General features: G+C 47.0%; 1 protein-coding gene across 1 annotated transcript in view; it reads left to right on the top strand.

Annotated features, from left to right (window-relative positions):
* Positions 1 to 21106, top strand: part of SYN3 (synapsin III) — a 494630-nt gene that overhangs the window by 7427 nt on the left and 466097 nt on the right. The window contains exon 2 of the mRNA XM_033234030.1: positions 19092 to 19149. Coding sequence (XP_033089921.1) covers positions 19092 to 19149 — 58 coding nt within the window. The remainder of the gene's footprint in view (positions 1 to 19091; positions 19150 to 21106) is intronic.

Raw genomic sequence — 21106 nt, 5'->3', positions numbered from 1 at the left:
TTACCTTCCATGTGACCACCCAAGGGTCATCTTTCTGAAACACAAATCTGACCAGTTTCACTTTGCTTCTGCCTGCCCCCTCCCCATGCATCTCCTTTTGTTAATATGATCCTGTGGTGGGGGAATCGTTGCCCTCAAAATCAAAGTCATAAGCATGCCTGCCCTGCCCTCCCTCTAGTTCTGCCTCCAGCTCTGCTTCCTGTGCTATTACTGTTTGTTTTTGTTTTGTTTTGTGTTTGTTTTTTAGAGACAGAGTCTCACTCTGTTGCCTAGGCTGGAGTGCAGTGGTGCAATCTCAGCTCACTACAACCTCCGCCTCCGGGATTCAAGCTATTTTGTGCCCCAGCCTCCTGGGTATCTGGGATTACAGGCACGGGCCACCACACCCAGCTAATTTTTGTATTTTTAGTGGAGATGGGGTTTCACCATGTTGGCCAGGTTGATCTCGAACTCCTAACCTCAAGTGATCTGCCTGCCTCGGCCTCCCAGAGTGCTGGGATTATAGATGTGAGCCACCGTGCCTGGCCCTGTGCTGTTTATTCTGCAGGAAGAGTAAACAGCTTGTAGTTCTCAAACATACCATGCCTGGCCCTGTGCTGTTTATTCTGCAGGAAGAGTAAACAGCTTGTAGTTCTCAAACACACCTTTTCGCCTTAGTACATTCTGTTCCCTGTTACCTGGAATACCCTTCCCTATGTTGTACACCTGGCCAATTTCCATTCATGTTTGAAATCCTGCTCAGGTGTCCCCTCTTCTGAGAAGTCTTCCCTGACACCCCCCACCCTGCAGTGTTAATATCGACCTCCCTCGAGTAACTTAAAACATACTTCATTGTGCTGTCGGCACACATACTACACTGTATCTGTATTATTATTATTATTATTATTATTATTATTATTATTTTTTGAGATGAAGTCTCGCTCTGTCGCCCAGGTTGGAGTGCAGTGGCGTGATCTCTGCCCACTGCAAGCTCTGTCTCCCGGGTTCACGCCATCCTCCTGCCTCAGCCTCTGGAGTAGCTGGGACTACATACACCCACCACCACACCCGGCTAATTTTTTGTGTTTTTAGTAGAGATGGGATTTCACTGTGTTAACCAGGATGGTCTCGATCTCCTGACCTTGTGATCCACCTGCCTCGGCCTCCCAAAGTGCTGGGATTACAGGCGTGAGCCAGTGTGCCCAGTCTGTATCTGTATTATAATCGTCTCTTCTGCAAGAACAAGGCCTGTCTCTTACTCTTCTTAATATTCCTGGAGCTCAACACACAGTAACTGTTTAGTTATCATATGTCATTGCCCTACCCTAGTCCAAGTAGGATAACTTACATAATGTACATAATGGAGTCTGAAACTCATCTTACCTTAGGGTTCAGTAACACAGAACACATGGTGGAAGAATTTCTATTTTTATTCACCTCTGTATAAAATCTTGACTCTTTACTTACCAGGATGCCAGAGTCACTGTAAGGCTGCTATTTGAAATTGTTTTTATAAAGGGGGATGGAGGGACTTTTTTTTTTTTAACTATTCTTATAGAATGTACCAGAACCCCAGGTTTGATTTTCAAAATGAAAACCTTTAACATGACCCAAAAAATAAAAAAGACAGGTGGAGCTGGTGTACCTCCCTGCCCTCAGTTTATCCTACAAGGTCTCTGGAGCCTGGATAGAATGGGGAGGAGGGGTGTTGGGGGAGCAGTGGATAGAAGCTGTTCCTCCCCAGCTCACTGCAGTCCTGCTTGGGTGGCCTGTGGAGCTCTGGCTGTCCCGTCCTCTTACTCTGCTGGTAGCCTTTTTCTCAGAATATCTGCTATTCCATTTCCGCAATGATCTATTGTTATCTTCGCTTTTATTGCCCACCCTTCCCAATGGTTTCTTTTTTCTTTTATTTGTTGGATAAGAAATAAAAAGGGTGTCCTTGGTTTGAAACCCTCCGAAACCCTCCCCAGCTACCATCCATCTGGTGGAGGAATATCAGACTACACCTTCCTATTAAACAAGGATTAATGATACACATTGGTAAGCACCTTGTGCATTTCTAGATATTCCAAGAGTTATTACGCTGTATGGTCATCACCTGTGTGCCCTTCAAAACTACCTGCCCACCCGCTTCTACATGGTGTCTGTATTTGCCCATGCCTAGAACAGGGCAGATAATAGGTATGTAGGAAATGCCTGTTGACTGAAGGAGGAATTTGGGAGGTGATGTGTTATTGGGAATGACAGGTTGGGGGTGTGACAATGAAACTGAGGAATGACATTGGTGGCATTCTTAAAATTCTCTTTTTCCCTCTCACCTTGACTCAGTGCACCTGAAAATCACATTGGCTGTTGCAGGAGCGTTTACACTGTGGAAACTGGCAAATGCTAGAAAGCAGGGCTTTTTGTTCCCCCATCCAGAGAACTGGTTGTTAAGCATTTGCCAATGAGCAGGAGTTGACTGTCGGCTCATTTAAAGGTGAGGGGGGCAGAGCGTAGAGAAACCATGCACCTGCTCAAGGAGACAGAAGGGGGGCTGAGCTGGAACTTGAACTGGGCTAACTTCGTGAAAGGAATTTTTGATGGTGCCGCTTTCCTGCTGACCACTGCTGCTGCTTCAGTGTGTGGCACGAGATAGATGCTGAAGAGTGTTGGTCAAATGACTGAACAAGCACATGAATGACAGAGCTCTTTGAGGATGGGGTCATGTATGCATCATCATCTTTTGGCAAGCATCAGTGCATTTCCCCTGACCGGGGGTTCAATGGCTTTCACAGATTCTCTAATTAAGCCCTCCCAATAACTGTATGGGGCCCTGATACTATTCTCATTGTATACGTAAGGAAGACTGAGGCTCTGAGTCCAAAATCAAAGCAAATGCTGGTAACATCTGGGATCTGGCTCAGGCCCATCCAAAGGACCAGCCTGGGCACCACAGTTGTTATGCCACTCCCTGATCTCTCCCACCTGAAGCTCAGCCCCTCCTGTCCTGCTCCTGAGGACATTGGCCTTGGGGAGCAGGACCCTGGGGCCTCACACCCCGGCACACACCCAACATCTGAGAGCAGTGTTAGGCAATGGGTGGCAGCACTCCATGTTACAGTGCAAAGCCAAGCACAGGATTCCGGTGACCTCACCCTCAGAGGAAGGCGCCCCACCTCTAGCCAGGCGGCCCTGCCCTGCCGGAGCCCTCCGGGAGGCCAGAGCACTAAGGGTGTCGAGGGAAAAGGGAATTCCTTTAGCCATACACATACTTACGAGTTCAGGTTTGCAAATTGGACCTTCTACAGAAATTGTCCTTGGATGTGCATAGAATATTTTCCTCTTTTTAAAGCACCAAGGGATCTCAGGCATGATCTTTTCTGTTCTTGCCCCTTTGTTTAGATAGTAAAGATGTGATTTCCTAACACACATCAGACATATTCCTGAGAGTTAAATGGGAAAGAAGATAATACTCAAGAGAACTCTAGGCTGGTGGTAGCGTGGGCTTGAAGTCCCAGCTCTGCCACTCACTATCTCTGTGATCTTGGCCAAGATACTGTACCTTTCGGCACCTCAGTTTCTTTGTAAAGTGGGATCACAATGCCATCATCTTCCCTATACCACTAACTTCGCAGGGATGTTATGAGTGTCCAGTGAGAATGCCGAGTGCCTCTCCTCCACGGCCGTTTTTCAATGTAGGTGTAAGTGACTTTGTTTGGTCCTACCCATATTGGACCAACTCCGACTCAAGGTTAGAGTTTATGCCTTTCCTATGCAACCACTGACTCTCAGAGCCTAGCACAGTGCCTGGCTAGGATAGATGGATGGGAGGCTGGGATAGATGGATGATTTAAGGAATGAATGGATACTCTTGCCAAAGGCTGTTACTGTTATTAAGGGAAAGTTCAGGATTGAAGATGCCCTGGAAGAGAGCCTTAGAAAATATTCAGTTGCCCTGGAATTCAAGAAGAGTACCTGATACTTGCATGTTATTTACAAGGCTTCCCCTCCTCCTTCTGGTGCAGCTGGTAACTCAGAGGCCAGCATTTCCTTTAGGGAAAAAAAAAAAAAAAGGCCAGGCGCAGTGGCTCATGCCTGTAATCTCAGCACTTTGGGAGGCTAAGGCAGACAGATCACAAGGTCAGGAGATCGAGACCATCCTGGCCAACATGATGAAACCCTGTCTCTACTAAAAAACAAAAATTAACTGAGCGTGGTGGTGCATGCCTGCAATCCCAGCTACTCAGGAGGCTGAGGCAGGAGAATCGCTTGAACCAGGGAGTCGGAGGCTGCAGCCAAGATAGTGCCACTGCACTCCATCCTGGTGGCAGAGGGAGACTCCATCTCAGAAAAAAAAAAACAAAAAGCAGTTTCGGCTGCTTTGACTGAAGGCATGAGGACTGCAGGGCATCTTGGCCTGTCCTTGTAAAGACTGCATTGGGCTTGATCAGCCCTGTGATGATCAGGACATTCTGCATCCACCTGTGCCACCTGGAGGAAGGATAGGGGGGTGAACTCAGAGCTGGCACCACCAGCAGTGGCTTAGGAGTAGGGTTGTCAGATTTAGCAAATAAAAATACAAGATACCCAGTTAATACTTAGATAGACAATGAATGAGTCTAAGTATATCCCATGCAATATTTGGGATAGACTTATACTACAACATGATATACTGTTCATTGCAAATTTGGATTGGATGGAAAATTTGGATGTCCTGGATTTTATCTGGCCTCTCTGCTTATGGAGGGCAGCAACAAGAGATACTGCTGGCTCTGCTACCACGGGGTCAGTGAGAGGTTGGCCTTAGAGCTGCTTTGTTTTCTGGCTGGAAGAGCCAAACCAGATCCCCCTATTGACCCCATTCTCAGAGAGTAGCTTTCCTTGCCTGTGACGAGGACTGTCTGTCACCAGCAAGGAGGGAGGGAGCAAAGCTGAAGCGACAGTCCAGAGCCAGACGGTCTGGGTACTGTGGGCTCTGGTCCCTGTTTTCCTTCTCAGTTATGTGACCTTGGGCAAATCCAACCTCCGAACCTCACATTCCTCAGCAGGAAGGCAGGGTCATGGAATATCTTCCTGGAAGGGTAACTGGAAAGATTAGAGATAATGACATGGGTGGAGCTGGTACATGGCTTAGGCTGTCCTAAGAGGCCCTGAAATGGTAACTGTTATTAACAATTAATTGCAATTACTAATTGCTTGTGAATATAATCATTGTGGAAGCCAGGGGGAAGGAAGCCACTTGGCCTGCCTCTCAGCTCAGCTGGATGTGCTGGAGGGCCGTCTTCCAGAAGCCCTAGAGGAGGGTGTCAAGATCCTGGCAGGCTGGTAGTCCCTTCGCTGTGAGGATGAGGTGCCGACTCCAAGTCAGTCCCCTCCGCCTAGAGTTGGTTGAGAGGCTTAGAGTGGAGACACACAACTCTGTGTTGAAGACACTTGGCTCTGAGGAACAAAATCCTTGTGCCTTTCTCCACCGCTTCCCCTACCCCTAAGGCTCTCCTTGAACAAGGGCAGGCCCTGCCTGTTTGCATGGGGAAATGAAGGAGTTTCTGGGATGGCTGGAGGGGCTAGGGGTGGAGATAGGAAGGGCCTAATGAAGGGAGTTTTGTGACTTTCTGCTTGCTTCATTCCATGACTCAAACACACCACCCAACACCACCTGGAGGGGCTCTGAACTTCATTCCTCTCCCTCTGGGCACCCACGCTGCACCCTCTGCCCCTCCCTACCCCCTCGCCGTCCTGGCCCTGGTGTCTGGGGGAGGGAGGGGTCCTGGGCATTCCTCAGCAGCCTACCCCGTCGCCTGGAGACGGCTCCGTTTTCCCAGGCCCAGCCCCTTTTATCAGGGAGACAATGTGCACACAGTGAGGGCCTTGTGCGGCACCCAAGCCCCGAGCCCTTTGACTTGAGGAATTTTTCAAGTGCTGACCCCTCTCCGTGAGGTCTACACACCGTCCAATCCAGCGGCCTGGTACCTCTGCTGCTTCCTACCCAGCTCTTTTGGGGAGGAGGGGGGAACAGTGAAGAGTTGTTACCCCCGTCCTAGTGGAGTCTTGGGGGAGAGCTTCACCCTCAGAAACAGGAGCTAGAAAATCTGGAGGAAATGTCTTTGAGCAGAAGAGAGTGTGGGGAGAAATCTGATGGGTGCTGTTTCTTCCTAAATTTCTCTCTTCTTGGCTGCCTTTCTAAAGAACTCTGCAGATGCTGTGGGGTCTTGAGGCTGGTACTGAGGGATCACCTTCTTCTCTGGCCTCTGTTTCTCCTATGTTAAACAGTGAGGATGGACTACGAGCATGGCCCCCAAAAGACTTTCCATCACAATGACATTCAGATTCCCAGGCACCATCTACACCCTCTGTGTTGGATACAGTTCTTTGCACGAAAAAGAAATAGACTTTGGGCCGGGCGTGGCGGCTCACGCCTGTAATCCCAACACTTTGGGAGGCCGAGGCAGGTGAATCACAAAGTCAGGAGTTCGAGACCAGCCTAGCCAACATGGTGAAACCCCATCTCTACTAAAAATACACAAATTAGCAGGGCGTGGTGGCGGGACCCTGTAGTCTCAGCTACTTGAAAGACTGAGGCGGGAGAATCACTTGAACCCAGGAGGTGGAGGTTGCAGTGAGCCGAGACCGCACCACTGCACTCCAGCCTGGGCAACAGAGCAAGACTCCGTCTCAAAACAAAACAAAACAAACAAACAAAAGAGATTTATTGAAAATGTATGGGGAAGCCCACAGAAGCAAAGGAAAACAGGGAGACCTGAGTGTCAGAAAGATGGGGCTGTTGAGTCCCTGGATCCCTGGGCCCCTCCACAGATGTAGGTGGCAGGAACAGTCTCGGGATAAATCAGCTCCTTATTGCTTTCATCCTTGTTTCTCTCTGTTCAAAAATCAAATTCCTGGAGAAGAACAAGCCCGGCTTGTTCCACTCCTTGCTCTGCGGGCACTTTGGTACAGTCACACCAGGACTGCACAAAAAGAAGGCTTGCTTCCATCAATGCGAATACAAATAGAGCTGCTGTTACCAGAAGAAGGCAGAATGGATACAGGACAGGCCACACTGAGATGTCCCCCTGCAATGATGGAATCAGAATATCTAGACCGGAGCTCAGGAGATGAACTTTTTTTTTTTTTTTTCCCTAGATGGAGTCTCACTCTGTCACCCAGGCTGGAGTGCAGTGGAGTGATGTCACCTCACTGCAACCACCGCCTCCCAGGTTCAAACAATTCTCCTGTCTCAGCCTCCCCAGTAGCTGGGACTACAGATGCCCACCACCACACCTGGCTAATTTTTGTATTTTTTGTAGAGGTGGGGTTCCACTGTATTGGTCAGGCTGGTCTTGAACTCCTGACCTCAGGTGATCCAACCGCCTTGGCCTCCCAAAGTGCTGGGATTACAGGCGTGAGCTACCATGCCTGGCTGAGATGAATTTTTTAAATGATGTAAAGCCAAGTTTAGAAACCCCCCAGCTAGATGACTTGTTTCGTGAGACTCCCACCTGGTAGAACTGGAACCAATGGGGGAAAACAAAGAGGGAGACATATTTCAGCTCAATATACAGAAAATTCATCTAATTGGCCAAGTCATCCAGAGACTGAGTGGGCTGCCTGGTGAGGCAATGAGCTCCCCATCACGTGCAGGTGTTCAGACACAGCTTGGCTACCCATTTGGGAAAAATAATGGGGCTTAGACCATGAAGGGGTCAGGCTGCAAGCCTTTAAAAGGGAAGCTCAGACCTGAAACCTTTTGTTTTCTCTCTGATGTCTTCTCTAGTCACTTCTCATGCCCTTGCCTTGGGCAGACTCTGAGGAGTTTCAACATTTCACTTGTGAGTCGTGTTTTATCCTCCACAACCTGGCTTTCTGGCCCAGGCCCTCCAAGTGACCTTCTTTCCAAAGAGTCCCTCGGATGCACGAGTCTTCTTGAGCAATAGCTACTCCTGGGGTGGAGTTGATTTCTGCCTGAGTTACAGCCTTGCCCTGGGGGAGGCAGGGCTCTGGGCAGATGCCAGCCTCATTACAGAACGTCTAGGAAGCCCTGGGGCCTGTGGAGGCCTGCCTGGGAGTGCATCTTCGACAGGAGAGAAGCCATCTGTGACGGCAGGAGAAGGGATGGTGCTTCATTTCCATTTTCCTGACTTCCTGCCCTGGGTTTGCAGGAGACACAGGAGTGCGTGTTTCCTGAAGATTTGCGCTGAGCTAATTGCCATCTTCAGAATTGGCTTAGTGAAATTAGGGGTTGCCTGTGCAGCTGCTCAGAGGGGACAAATCAGTCCTTGAGTGAAGGGGCAGGTGGTAGGAAAAAGCACAGGCATAGAGAAATATTTCCCTGCTATAAGAAAAACAGCAGCATAGGCTCTATGACAGATGATATCTGCCACTTGGCTTCGGCTGCAGGGAGCTGACAGGGAGCACTGAGAACTGTGTTGGGCGTGAGAACTGAAGCCTCCTCTGAGGCAGCAGCTGCAGGCCATGCAGCCAGTTTTTGCCATATGGGAATAAGGGCCTGGTGGTGTCGAGTTACTGATTTTCAAGAAAAGTCAGAAATATGAATTTTTATATGAATGTCTATTATTATTATTACTGTTATTGAAATGGAGTCTCACTCTCTTACCCAGGATGGAGTGCAGTGGTGCAAGCTCGGCTCACTGCAACCTCCGCGTCTTGAGTTCAAGCTATTCTCCTGCCTTAGCCTCCTGAGTGCCTGGGACTACAGGCACGCGCCACCACGCCCAGCTAGTATTTTTTTGTATTTTTTTTTTAGTAGAGACAAGGTTTCACTGTGTTGGCCAGGATGGTCTCAATCTCTTGACCTTGTGATCTGCCTGCCTTGGCCTTCCAAAGTGCTGGGATTACAGGCGTGAGCCACTGCGCCCGGCCAAGTTTTTTTTGTATTTTTAGTAGAGATGGGGTTTCACTACGTTGGCTAGGCTGGTCTTGAACTCCCAACTTCAAGTGATCCACCCATCTCAGCCTCCCAAAGTACTGGGATTACAGGCATGAGTCACCTTGCCAGTGAATAAAGTAAAAGTATACAATTTAAGTGCAACAAAACAAGACTGTGGATTCTATGAGGTCTACTAGTTGGCAACTTCTGATAAAGAAGACAGGTTTCACAGTGACTATTTGGTCTAGTTCCTCTTCTGGGACTATCTCCTGGCTAGACAGTAAAAACCAGGATGGCAAGGGGGCTGTTTTGTTCAGTGCAATTTCAAGGGCCTATCTAGGACAGTGTGGAGATTATAGTATATCCTACATGGATGGATATGTGGATGGATGGGTGAATGTGTGGATGGATGGGTGGATGGGTGGGTAGGTGGGTGGGTGGTGGATGGATGGATGGAGGCATGCATGGATGGATGAATATGTGGGTGGGTGGGTGGATGGATGGACGGACGGACGGATGGATGGATGGATGGATGGATGGATGGATGGATTCATGGATTCATGGATAGGTAGTTGGGTGGATGAATGGATAATAAATGCTCTTAGCCTCTCTTTTGGTGCTCTGCACTTTTCACCTTGACAGGCTCCACATTCCCTTGCCAAACAAGACACACAATATCCCCATGATCCCCTTACCCTCCTTATGCCATCAAAAATGCCTTTTCTGGAGTGATCAGATGTTGGTCACTTGCACCTTGGTATGAATTACTTTTTAGTATATTACTTTTCCTGTGGGGATTTCCTCAGTTGGGCCCTTAGTAGATGCTCAGTAAGTGTTTGCTGAAGGCATGATGTAGCCGTCCCAACGTTAACCCTTTCTGTGGTACGAAGACTGTGAACTTGCAGACATCTGTAGGAATGAGGGTCACATAGTGCTGTGTTTTTAGAGAGGAGAGGGGAAGAGACTGGGAGATGACATTCTAGCCTGTCCTCTGCAGTCACAGGGAGTGGGTGTTTGATGACCTTTTTTTTTTTTTTTTTTGAAGATGGAGTCTCACTCTGTCGCCCAGGCTGGAGTGCAATGGCTTGATCTTGGCTCACTGCAACCGCCGCCTCCCAGGTTCATGTGTTTTTCCTGCCTCAGCCTCCCAAGTAGCTGGGATTATAGACTCATGCCACCATGCCTGGCTAATTTTTGTATTTTTAGTAGACACGGGGCTTCACCATGTTGGCCAGGCTAGTCTTGAACTCCTGACCTCAGGTGATCCACCCACCTCGGCCTCCCAAAGTGCTGGGATTATAGGCATGACCCACATTGCCTGGCCCTGATGACTTTATTTACCCTAAAGGCCTATGCTGGAGAGGAAGGGAACTCCCAGGGATTAGAAAGGGAAGGTCTCTATCATGCTTGACACCAAGCAGTGTTTCATTTAGAGCAAGGCAGATGCTGCCATCTTCTTCCTCTTTGAGAGAGAAAATGTCCTGTCATGTTCTCAGGGACATACCCAGCTGGTCTTGACCCTCCACCCATCATGTTGACGCACAGGAGGGAAAGAGGTGAACATTAGTTAAACACCTGCCATGTGTCAGGGGTATCATTCATGGGGTCCTTACAGCAGATGTAGTAATGTCCTTATTTTTACAGATAAGGAAACCAAGGTTCAGGAAGGTTGACACTGGCCTGAGGCAGCACTAAGAAATAAATAGCTGAACGGGACCTGGGCTTGTCTCCAAGGCTCGTTGTGCTCATGCACTTCCTTACCTGGGGAGATCAAGTTCTACCCCTGCAGCCCACCGGGGAACAGCTCACTTGCTAGCACATTCTTGACAGGTTACAGAGGTCCTTAAATCTGTGTCTTCATATAATCCTGTTGACAACCCTGTGAATAGATCTTCTTATCCCCATCTACAGAAGAGGAAGCAGAAGCTGGTCCAAAATCAGGCGGCAGGTGCCAGAGCTGCCCACTCAAACCCAGGTCTTCTGCTCTGTGCCTGTTGTACGTTAAAGGACATACCCAGGAACATTCATCTCTCTCTTGGGTGCCCCCAGGGTGTTCCTACCTCCTTTGTCCTTGCCCGTGTGCTTTCAGCAGACACATACATCCAGATCCTGCTGCACTCACCTTTGCAGCCCTGGCAAAGACTAGGTACCAAACATTGGATGGATGGATGGACCGTGACCTCAGGAAAGTGACCCCTGACCTTTAGGCTGAGTTGGCTGCTTTTTCTGTGAGTTGAGGGTAATATTTGTGTGAATGCCCTGTGTGGTCATTTTCTATTTTTGTGTCTGTCCCTGTCATTAGGTAGTAAGCCCGCTGAGGCCAAGAGCTAGCTATGTTGTCTTTGCGCTTGTTTCCTTAAAGCCTGCAGACTCTAGCACATAGTAGGTTGTCTATCTGTGTGTGTTCAGTGTCTTCGAAAGAAGCCTTTTCTACCAACTGAAGTCCAATTTACCCTGCACCCCACATCTTATCCTCAATCACATTGGTTGTGCATTTTATTCATAGTACTCTTCTCTTTATTTATTTTTAAATTATTATTATTGTTGTTGTTATTATTTGACACAGTCTCGCTCTGTTGCCAGACTGGAGTGCAGTGGCGAGATCTTGACTCACTGCAACCTCTACCTCCTGAGTTCAAGTGATTCTCCTGCCTTAGCCTCCCAAGTAGCTGGGATTACAGGCATGCACCACCATGCCCGGCTAATTTTTGTATTTTTAGTAGAGATGGGGTTTCACCATGTTGGCCAGGATGGTCTCAATCTCTTGACCTCGTGATCCGCCCACCTTGGCCTCCCAAAGTTTTGGGATTACAGGCATGAGCCACTGCTCCCAGCCTCAGTGTCTTTCAAAGAAGCCTTTTCTGCCAACTGAAGTCCAGTCTCCCCTGCACCCCACGTCTTATTCTCAATTCCATTGATTTTGCATTTTATTCATAGTGCTCATTCTTTTTATCTGTTTATTTATTTATTTACTTTTGTCTTTTCAATGAGCGTGTAAGCTCTCCAAGAACAAGGACTACATCTGCCACTGTATCTGCTGTATCTACTGCTATGTCTGGTATGGTGCCTAGTCCACCTAAGGCTTAATAAGTAGTGATTGAATGAGGGAGTGAATAAGTGATGTGAATTGTGATCAGATCCTACCCACAAAAGTCTCCTTCTCTGTTGTTCTCAGAGGCGAAAGGTGGCGATCATTTGTCACATCCTCTGACCCTGTTATGTTTCAGTCTTTTGCCTCCGCAGGTTCCCATACAGGTGTAGGGAGTCTCATCACTATTAGAGCATTCCTTCCCTTCCTGGTTCACTGGGCCTTGCTAATTGCATGGAGGACTGAGAGGCTGCACCATCGTTTGGAGTGGGGGAGTCCCTCTATCTGGCAATGGGAAGGTGCCAGGAGGGTGAGCTGTTCTCAGGAGAAAATAATGGAGCTAGAATCATCAGATCTTGGGTCCCTCTGTGTTCCAAGGTCTTTCTTCTGCCACATCTCTGCCCATCCAGCCTGCCACGTGACTCTCCTGCTAACTGGCAAAGCCTGAATGTTTTGCCTTCAACCATTTTCTGCACGGCCCATGGGCTGTCTCCCCTGCTTCTGCCTGGGCCACAAATCAGCAACCGACGTGTTGCATCAGAAACATGAAAATCTCTTTCTCTATCTCCATCCCACCCCCAGTGGGGGTGACCTGTGGAGAGACAGCTGTCCCTGGGACAGGACATTCCTGACCTCTCCTTCCTTGGAAGGTCCATCACCAAGCCCTGCCTGCGTTAACTCTACATACAGGATCAATTTATTGGGAAAAGAAGTCCTGTTTGAACACAGATCCTGTTTGTATGAATTCCCCTTCTTCTGCCCCTGCTGCAGCCACAAAAGAGCCCCGTACCCATTCCTCATCAATCTGTCTTGTACGCACTTCCCGCCTCCCCCAACTAGGGATTTCCCAACCCAGGCAGCACCAGTTTTAGAATATTCTTCTTCCTGGGGCGTCAGATGTGGCAGTAAAATGTGAGCCCACCCACAGACACAGCATCTTCGTGGAATCCAGAGCTCCCCCTACCTTCTTCCGCAGGCCAAGGACTTGATTGATTGGCTGAGGTATTCAGGGAGCCCGTAATGAGACTGAACATATTAGGGTGTGGGGAGGAGGCAGCCGTGAGAGACAGAGCCCTTAGGCACAGCGGGTCCATCCATTTTGCCTGAGGTCAGACAGCCAGTCAATTACAAAGGCAGCAACCCCAGCCCCCAAAGGCATCTAGAATTCCAGACCATCCCTACCCTTCCCTCTGCCAGACAGAGCCGTTCAGAGGCAGCTCAAGCCTGAATGAGCCCCCGGCAAGGAGGCAGCAGTCTGTGTGGCCCATCAGGAGACAAACTTCTGAGTTGCAGCCAGGCGGGGGGATGGACTCCCTGACCCTCAGCTTCAGCCCCAGTCCGTCTGCCAGGCCCTGCAGTAAACATTCCGGAGATGGGCAAAACAAATGTTTCTCCTGGGAAGGTGAGGTCTCATTAAGACCACAGCTGCTTGGGTGGTATTGGTGTAGTGCGAAGTGCTTCGGGTTCCAGATTAGAATCAAGTCGAGGAATGCCAGTTGCGCAGGTTGGCCTGGTACACGCCCCCACATCGCAGTGGCTGTAGATCTGTAAATGTATTACAATGGTGTGCCAGTAGATGGCAGTCAAGTATCTCCAGGAAAGGCCGGTCTACAGACAGTATCTCCTTACCCGGTCAGGGAACATTTGTTAAGCCTGTGTCCTGTGCCCTAGTTCATCGTGCTGGATACTGGAGACACAGTGAGCATGGAGACTCAGTTTCTGGTTTCCAGGAGCTCACAGACTAGATATTTGGGGGCAGAGGGCAGATAAGTGATGTGTAATAACAACGTGGAGTGGTAAGGGCTGGAATGGTCGTAAGTGCAGCGTGCTGTAGGAACCAAGGGAGGACGCTCAGCCCAGCCAGGGAAGGGGATGCTGTCAGGGAAAACTCAACAGAGTAGATATCACTCATGGGATCTTGGAACACAAGAAAGAGACAGTCAAGGAAGCGCCAAGCAGAGGTGATGGCCTGTGCAGAGGCTCAGAGGCATGACAGCACAGGGAATATTTAGAGAAGCGCAGGAAGTTGGATGAGACCATGAAATAGACAGCAAACCAGAGGGGAAGCAGACCCCCAGTCAGCAGGGTCCAGATCATGAAGGACGCCAGGGCTCGGGACTGGATCCAAAAAATCTGAAAGACCCCGTAGTGTCTCCAGGAAAGGCTGGAAATTCTTCCCTCTAGGACTTGGGTACCTAGATCACGCGTGTGACTTTGAGCAGAGACTTCTCCATCTGGAACATGTGGGGAGTGATCCCTGCCCTACCACCCCTCAGGGTTGGATGAGGGTCAAATGGGAGGAAGGATGGGAAGGGGCTGGCTGTCCTTACAGACCAAGGCCACCTCTTTGTCCCCGTCACCAGCCATCACTCTTTGCACCTATGAGACAGATCAAGGTGAGTCATAATTCTGCTTTGTAACCCCCAAGAGGGTCAGATTGGTTTATTTGTGGGCCCCCACCGTGCAGCACCCACTAGGTACAGGGTAAACACTCGATAGCTCTTTGCTCTTGTGGATTGTTTCAGGCCGTGGGCTCTACACTTTGGCGCTTACTATGTGCCAGGGACTATTCTCAGTGCTTTGTATGTCTTGTTTCATTTAATCCTCATGACAACCCTGAGAGGTGGCTACTGCTATTATCCTCATTTCCTAGGTGTGGAAACTAAGGCATTCAGAGGTTGGCTTACCCAAGCTTGCACAAGCGAGTGGAGGAGTAGGGGTCCTATCCAGGCTGTCTGCCCTGAAGCCATTGCACTTTACTGCCTTGTTGCGTAGAGGATTATGTGAGTTTCTCACCACACCCTTCCCTGGTAGTTACTATCACCACTTGACAAATGAGGAAACCCAGAGGGCGAAGTGTCTTGTCTTAGAACACATGGTGGGTGAGTAGTAGAGCTAAGATTTTGCCCAAGCCTGTGTGATTGCAAATCCATGTTTTTTTGTTTTTTTTTCCCAGTATGCTGGTGATTGTAATCATAGGTTACCATTCCCAGTCCCAGGCCCACCAAATACTTCTTTTAAATTTGGAGCTTGGATTTAAAAGCTAATGACTTGTTTAAATCCACAAAGGACACCTACCTTGGATCCTGCTCTGGTCTTTATTAGCCACACCTCTCTTGACAGGCAGAGGAGTTAGGACTGAGGGGATATTCCCACCAAGACCCTGCAAATTGCACTCTTAAGCCATGCCCTGGGTACCCAAACTCTAGAATTCCCTCCTCAAAGGGACCTTAACCCAACTTCAGGGCCTATATAGGCCAGTTTCTTGGTCCATCTTCCAAGAGGTGGCCAAAGGGCAACCATTTGGGGAGGGAAGGGAGTAGATGAAGCTTGGCCACGTGGTCTGGGTCATCCACATACCCACACCAGGAGCCTCAGTGGTGCAGGACAGAGGATAGTGGGTGGGGAATTAAGGAGGATCTTGGGTGAGGTCTGAGAACCAAGAGCTGGCAATCCTCATGCTGCCATGTGCTGGGTAGAGCGCAAAGAATTCTCAGAAGTCTACATTCTGAGTCTTTAAGGTTATTATGAAGTTGTACCTGCCAAGGAAGGGAGACAGACGTCTTTTTTTTCTTTTTCTTTTTCTTTTCTTTTTTTCTTTCTTTTTTTTTTTTTAAGACGGAGTTTTACTCTTGTCACCCAGGTTGGAGTACAATGGCACAATCTTGGCTCACTGCAACCTCAGCCTCCTGGGTTCAGGCGATTATCCTGCCTCAGCCTCCCGAGTAGCTGGAATTACAGGCACCCACCACCACGCCTGGCTAATTTTTTGTATTTTTAGTAAAGATGACATTTCACTATGTTGGCCAGGCTGGACTCAAACTCCTGGCCTCGTGATCCACCTGCCTCGGTCTCCCAAAGTGCTAGGATTACAGGCATGAGCCACCATGCCTGGTGGACAGATGTCTTTTATTTAAATGTTTGCTGGCTTGATTTTGTCAATTTTAAATATTAGATGTATGACACACAGGTTTCCATTTGTCGCTTTGCCCCAGGCGCTGCAAATACTAGACATGGGCCTGTCCTTGTGTCTGGAATTTGCCGATACCACCTTTAAGGAGTCATGCTAAAATTCACAAACTATATGAAAAGATTCTCTTTGCATGAGGCTGTCCACACAGGTATTTATTTGAAGACCATTGCTGAGAGAAAAAAAAAAAAATCAAAATCTTTCTTTCAAGTCACACTAATAGTTCCTTTCCTACTAAAGTACTGCCTAGTTGACATCTAAGCCCATCAGGATGTAAGAAAAAGTGGTGCTAATATCAGAGCTGTCAGTCAGTCTTGGGAAGAGATTAACTCCATTGGCATCAGCTAAGAGTAGGCAGAGAGACTTTGGAGGCAGACAGACCGAAGCAATTAGTAAATTCGCAAAAAGGATTCTTTCACAAATGGAAGGCTGAAAAAAATGGGTGATGACATCCATCTTCCAAGGAAAAGAATAGGAGACTAAGAAGGTTGTTTAATGCTTAAAAAATTATTCATTAGAAATCAATCTTGTGGCTGCACCCAGCTGATGGGAGAGTTGGGGTGCACATTTTTATGTACCAATGTGTAAACTCTCTTACTGTGGAAAAAGGGGAGAGTGAGTATTAGGAAACAAAGAGCTGTCTCTGTCCCAAAGAAGTTTATGGAAATGCTTAACACAATGCCCAGTTCACAGCAAGTCACTGAGAACTATTAGTGTCATCATACCAATAATCAAAAAGAGAAAATGGGAACTTTTGTTACTTTTTGTGAGACGATATCCAAACCCATAAAGACCCCAATTTTCACTGCTATTTTTCAGAGTTGAGCAAAAGCACAGATACGGAATTAGAAGTCCTGGGTTCAAATCCCTTAGGCAAAGTATTTAGTCTCTCTGGGTTTCAGTTTCTTCATCTGTAAGTTGGAAATAATGATATCTACTTCGTGGTGGTGGTTGTGAGCACTAATGAGAAAGGATGTACGTTAAACTCTATAGCAGAGTTTCTGGCACAAGAGTTGACACTCAACAAGTGTTTTTTCATCAGTCCCTTCACTCATGTATTCATCTAACAAATATTAATCAAGCGCCTGCGATGTGTTAAGCACTCTAGTAGGTGTTAGGAAGAAAATGATGAATATGACAGGTTGTTTCTGACCTCAAGGAGCTGTATTATAGTTTAGTGGCACACAGGCATTAAACCCAGCTACGAATTATAATTAATTGTCATTGTAATAAATAGTATGAAAACAATATGAAGAGACTCTCAGTAGAGAGATGAATCATAGGTCAGGATTAGGGTGCTTATGGAGAAAAATGACCAGGTAAATGAATTTGAGAAATAATTAAAATGTAGAATCAGTGAGTACAGGGATGATGTCTAAGCAATGGGTAGATAGGGATATCATGTACTGATGACGGAGAAGACGGAGGCAGGGGTGTAGAAGAAAGTCCATGGAAGGAAGGAGGGAAGGAAGGAGGGAAGGAAGGAGGGAAGGAAGGAAGGGAGAAGGAAGGAAGGAAGGATAGATGGATGAATGGACAGACGTATGAATGGATGGATGGCAGATGGACAAAGGAATGAATGAGGACTGCTTTATTAGACAAATAGAAAAATAGAGAAATGGGTGAGAATGGATAGATCAGTAATAAGTCTTTGGTGGAGTATATGGGGTATATAGGTAAAACTCAATAAAACAATACTGCATTATTTATGTAGGATTCTCTTTTTCAGATAGTTAGAAGATTTGGATATGGATAATGGGCATCACTAAAACATTGATTTTTGTTAAGAGTTAAAATGCCATAACATTTTTAATGTTAAAAGAACACAAAAATATATACTTGAGAATGAAACTGGATTGAACAAAACTGTATTTTCTAAAGACTTTAAATTACACACTTTCTAGCAATCATCATTCTTTTATACATTCAACATATTTCTGAAGACTAAATTGGAGGGTTGGAGGATGCCAAGGTAAACCATTTGTGGTTTTGCCTTCAAAGGGTAGGGGACACAGGATTAACATATATGTGAAGATAACACTATGAGAATCATGAATTTAAGATAAATATGGATAAAACACTATAAACATCCTTTCATTCTTTTAAAATCAATACACAATAATTTGCATATTTATGGGGTACGTATTGGTATTGTGATACATGTAATGTATAATGATTAGATTAGGATAGTTAGCATAGCCGTCATTTCAAACCTTTTTATGTGGGATCCTTTTTCTTATTTAATGCTCAAAGTAACCCTTAGAAATATGTAGCACAATTTTTATTACTATTATTATTGTTTGAGACTGAGTTTCACTCTTGTTGCCCAGCTGGAGTGCAGTGGTGTGATCTCAGCTCACCGCAACCTCTGCCTCCTGGGTTCAAGCGATTCCCCTGCCTCAGCCTCCAGAGTAGCTGGAATTACAGGCATGCACCACCACGCCTGGCTAATTTTGTATTTTTAGTAGAAATGGGGTTTCTCCATATTGGTCAGGCTGTTCTCGAACTCCTGACCTCAGGTGATCCACCTGCCTCGGCCTCCCAAAGTGCTGGGATTACAGGTGTGAGCCACAGCGCCCGGCCTGTAGCACAATTATTAATATCATTCTTTTACAGACGCTAAAATTGCGATGCAGGAAGGTCAAGTGACATGACAGAACCAGAACTTGAGCCTCCAATCTTCTCATCCACCCTCCTCCCTCTACCACACACCACCTATAAAGAATGAGAAAATCGGCCAGGCACTGTGGCTCATGCCTGTAATCTCCGCACTTTGGGAGGCCGAAGTGAGTGGATTGCCTGAGGTCAGGAGTTCGAGACCAGCCTGACCGACATGGTGAAACCTCATCTCTACTAAAAATACAAAAACTAGCTGAGTGCGATGGCGGGCACCTGTAATCCCAGCTACTCGGGAGGCTAAGGCAGGAGATTTGCTTGAACCTGGGAGGCGGAAGTTGCAGTGAGCCAAGACTGGGCCATTGTACTCTAGCCCAGGCAACAAGAGTGAAACTCCATCACAAACAAACAAACAAAAAAGACTGAGAAAATCATCAGTGAATGTGGGAGGAGACAGTAGGATGGCCGAGGATGTGTCTCAATATGCACCTCTGGGGTAAGGCCTGTGGGAGAAGGGAGAAAAGAGTAAAACAGCCTGCATCCTTACTCAGCTGATTTCTTCCCCTTTACAGGTCAAAGTATTTCCATGGGAAGAAGGTGAATGGAGAGATTGAGATCCGAGTGGAGCAGGTAGGTAGGAGCTCGTCTTTAGCAGTGTTGTCTGACCTTTTCTGCAGCTGGGACTGTTCTTACACACAATCTTGGTCCCCTTCTTATGTGCTCATAATGAGCTAAGATTACCAGAAAAGTCCAAGCTTATACCTGGGAGTCTCATTAAATTTCAGAATTATTTGAGCCAGTGGTTTTCAACCTTTTATGTTTTAGCAGAGACCCTTTCTTCAAGGGAAATGTCAAATAGGAACTCATTCTACAAAAGAGAGACACGTAGAGCTGCTTTGATGGAAATGGGCAGGTGGAGCCCAACGTCTGTCTGTTCCATACTGCTCCTTTTGGCCCCTGGGGCATCTCCTTGCAGCCACCTGGGCTAGTGAGCATGGTTTAGGAACATAATGAAGTGCCTTGAATCCTGCCTCTCTCATTTTCTAGATTTTGGGCAGGTGACTTAATCTCTGTCTGCCTCAATTTCCTTATATCATTGTGGGGATTAAATTATTTAAAATCTCAGAAGGGATCAGAATCGCAAATACTATCTCTTGCTATTGCTATTAATATCAGTATCCAGGTCCCTTATTTTATGTGGAAAGAAACACGGATTTGTTTAGGGCTGTGTAGGGAGGCAGTGGCAGAATCAGGAGTAGAAGGTATGGTTCCTGGCTCCAGATCAAAGCTTTCTCCTATTCGTTCAGTGAGGAGCTCCTCTCTGTCAAACACTGTGCTCAGCCTTAGGAGAGCACATTTGAGCATGGGCTCTGGAGCCATACTCCAGATTTGAATCTCAACACCACCCGCTACTAACCTTGTGACTTACGCTCTCTCCAGCTCAATTTATTCATCTGTCCATCTGGGGCAATAATAGCATCAGCCTGTATTCATAGGTGCTGTGAGGATCAAACGAGTTAGTCCGTGAAAAGTGCTTAGAACAGTACCTGGCACATACTGGGCACTTAGTAAATGTTACCCATTTATCATCAGCATCATTATTCGTTATCCTCCTCCTACTCTTCCTCCTCATCAAAGGCAAACAGTAACTAACATAGACAAGGTCCTTGCTGTAAAAATGATTTCAAAATACAATTTTTAAAATAGGGGAGTATGACTGTTCTTCTCCCTGCACTTTTTGAGCTTAGTGTGTCAGAGAAACAGAAAGGTCTCCTAAGCATCAAACTGAGTTGGTTTAATATTAAAACACCTACACTTTGAATTTCAGTTTGATTCTGTGGCTTTCAAGTCAACCCAATGTCTCCTGGTTTTCCTTCCATGGCAGAGAGCAGGTTATTTTTGTTCATTTTGCAAATATTTGTCAAGAGTCTACTATGCTAGCTAGCTAATATGTGGAAAACGAGTATATAGAAGAAGAAACCCAGTCTCCAAATGCCTGTGGTCTAGGAGGAGAGGTGAGCTAAGTCTTGTCTTTTTCTTTTTCTTTTTTTTGGGGGGGGATGGAGTCTCACTCTGTTGCCCAGGCTGGAGTGCAGTGGCGTGAACTGCAACCTCTGCCTCCCGAGTTCAAGTGATTCTTCTGCCTCAGCCTCCTGAGTAGCTGGGACTATAGGCATGTGCCACCATGCCTGGCTGATTTTTTTTTTTTTCTGTATTTTTAGTACAGATGGAGTTTCACCATGTTGATCAGGCTAGTCTCGAACTCCTGACTTCAAATGATCTGCCTGCCTTGGCCTCCCAAAGTTCTGGGATTACAGGCATGAGCCACTGCACGTGGCCTACAGAACAATAACATTGATGATGGTAGCAAACTTTTATTGAACGTTTACTATTTGCTAGATGCCATATTAAGTGTTTTCCATGCAATAACTCATTCAATCCACACAATTTGCCTGTTGCTGAGGAAACTTGGGCTCAGAGAGCTTAATAAATTCCCCAGGCAGGTCACAAAGCTAGTAAGAATGCAGTGAAGCTGAGGTTTGAACTTACAGGTAGAAACCAGGGGTGAGAGGTCCAAATTTAGCGC

This window comes from Trachypithecus francoisi, unplaced genomic scaffold, assembly GCF_009764315.1.
Source record: "Trachypithecus francoisi isolate TF-2019V2 unplaced genomic scaffold, Tfra_2.0 Lachesis_group14, whole genome shotgun sequence".
Classification (NCBI taxonomy): domain Eukaryota; kingdom Metazoa; phylum Chordata; class Mammalia; order Primates; family Cercopithecidae; genus Trachypithecus; species Trachypithecus francoisi.
The sequence above is the reverse complement of the archived record's forward strand: the minus strand, read 5'-3'. Positions and strand labels throughout refer to the sequence as shown.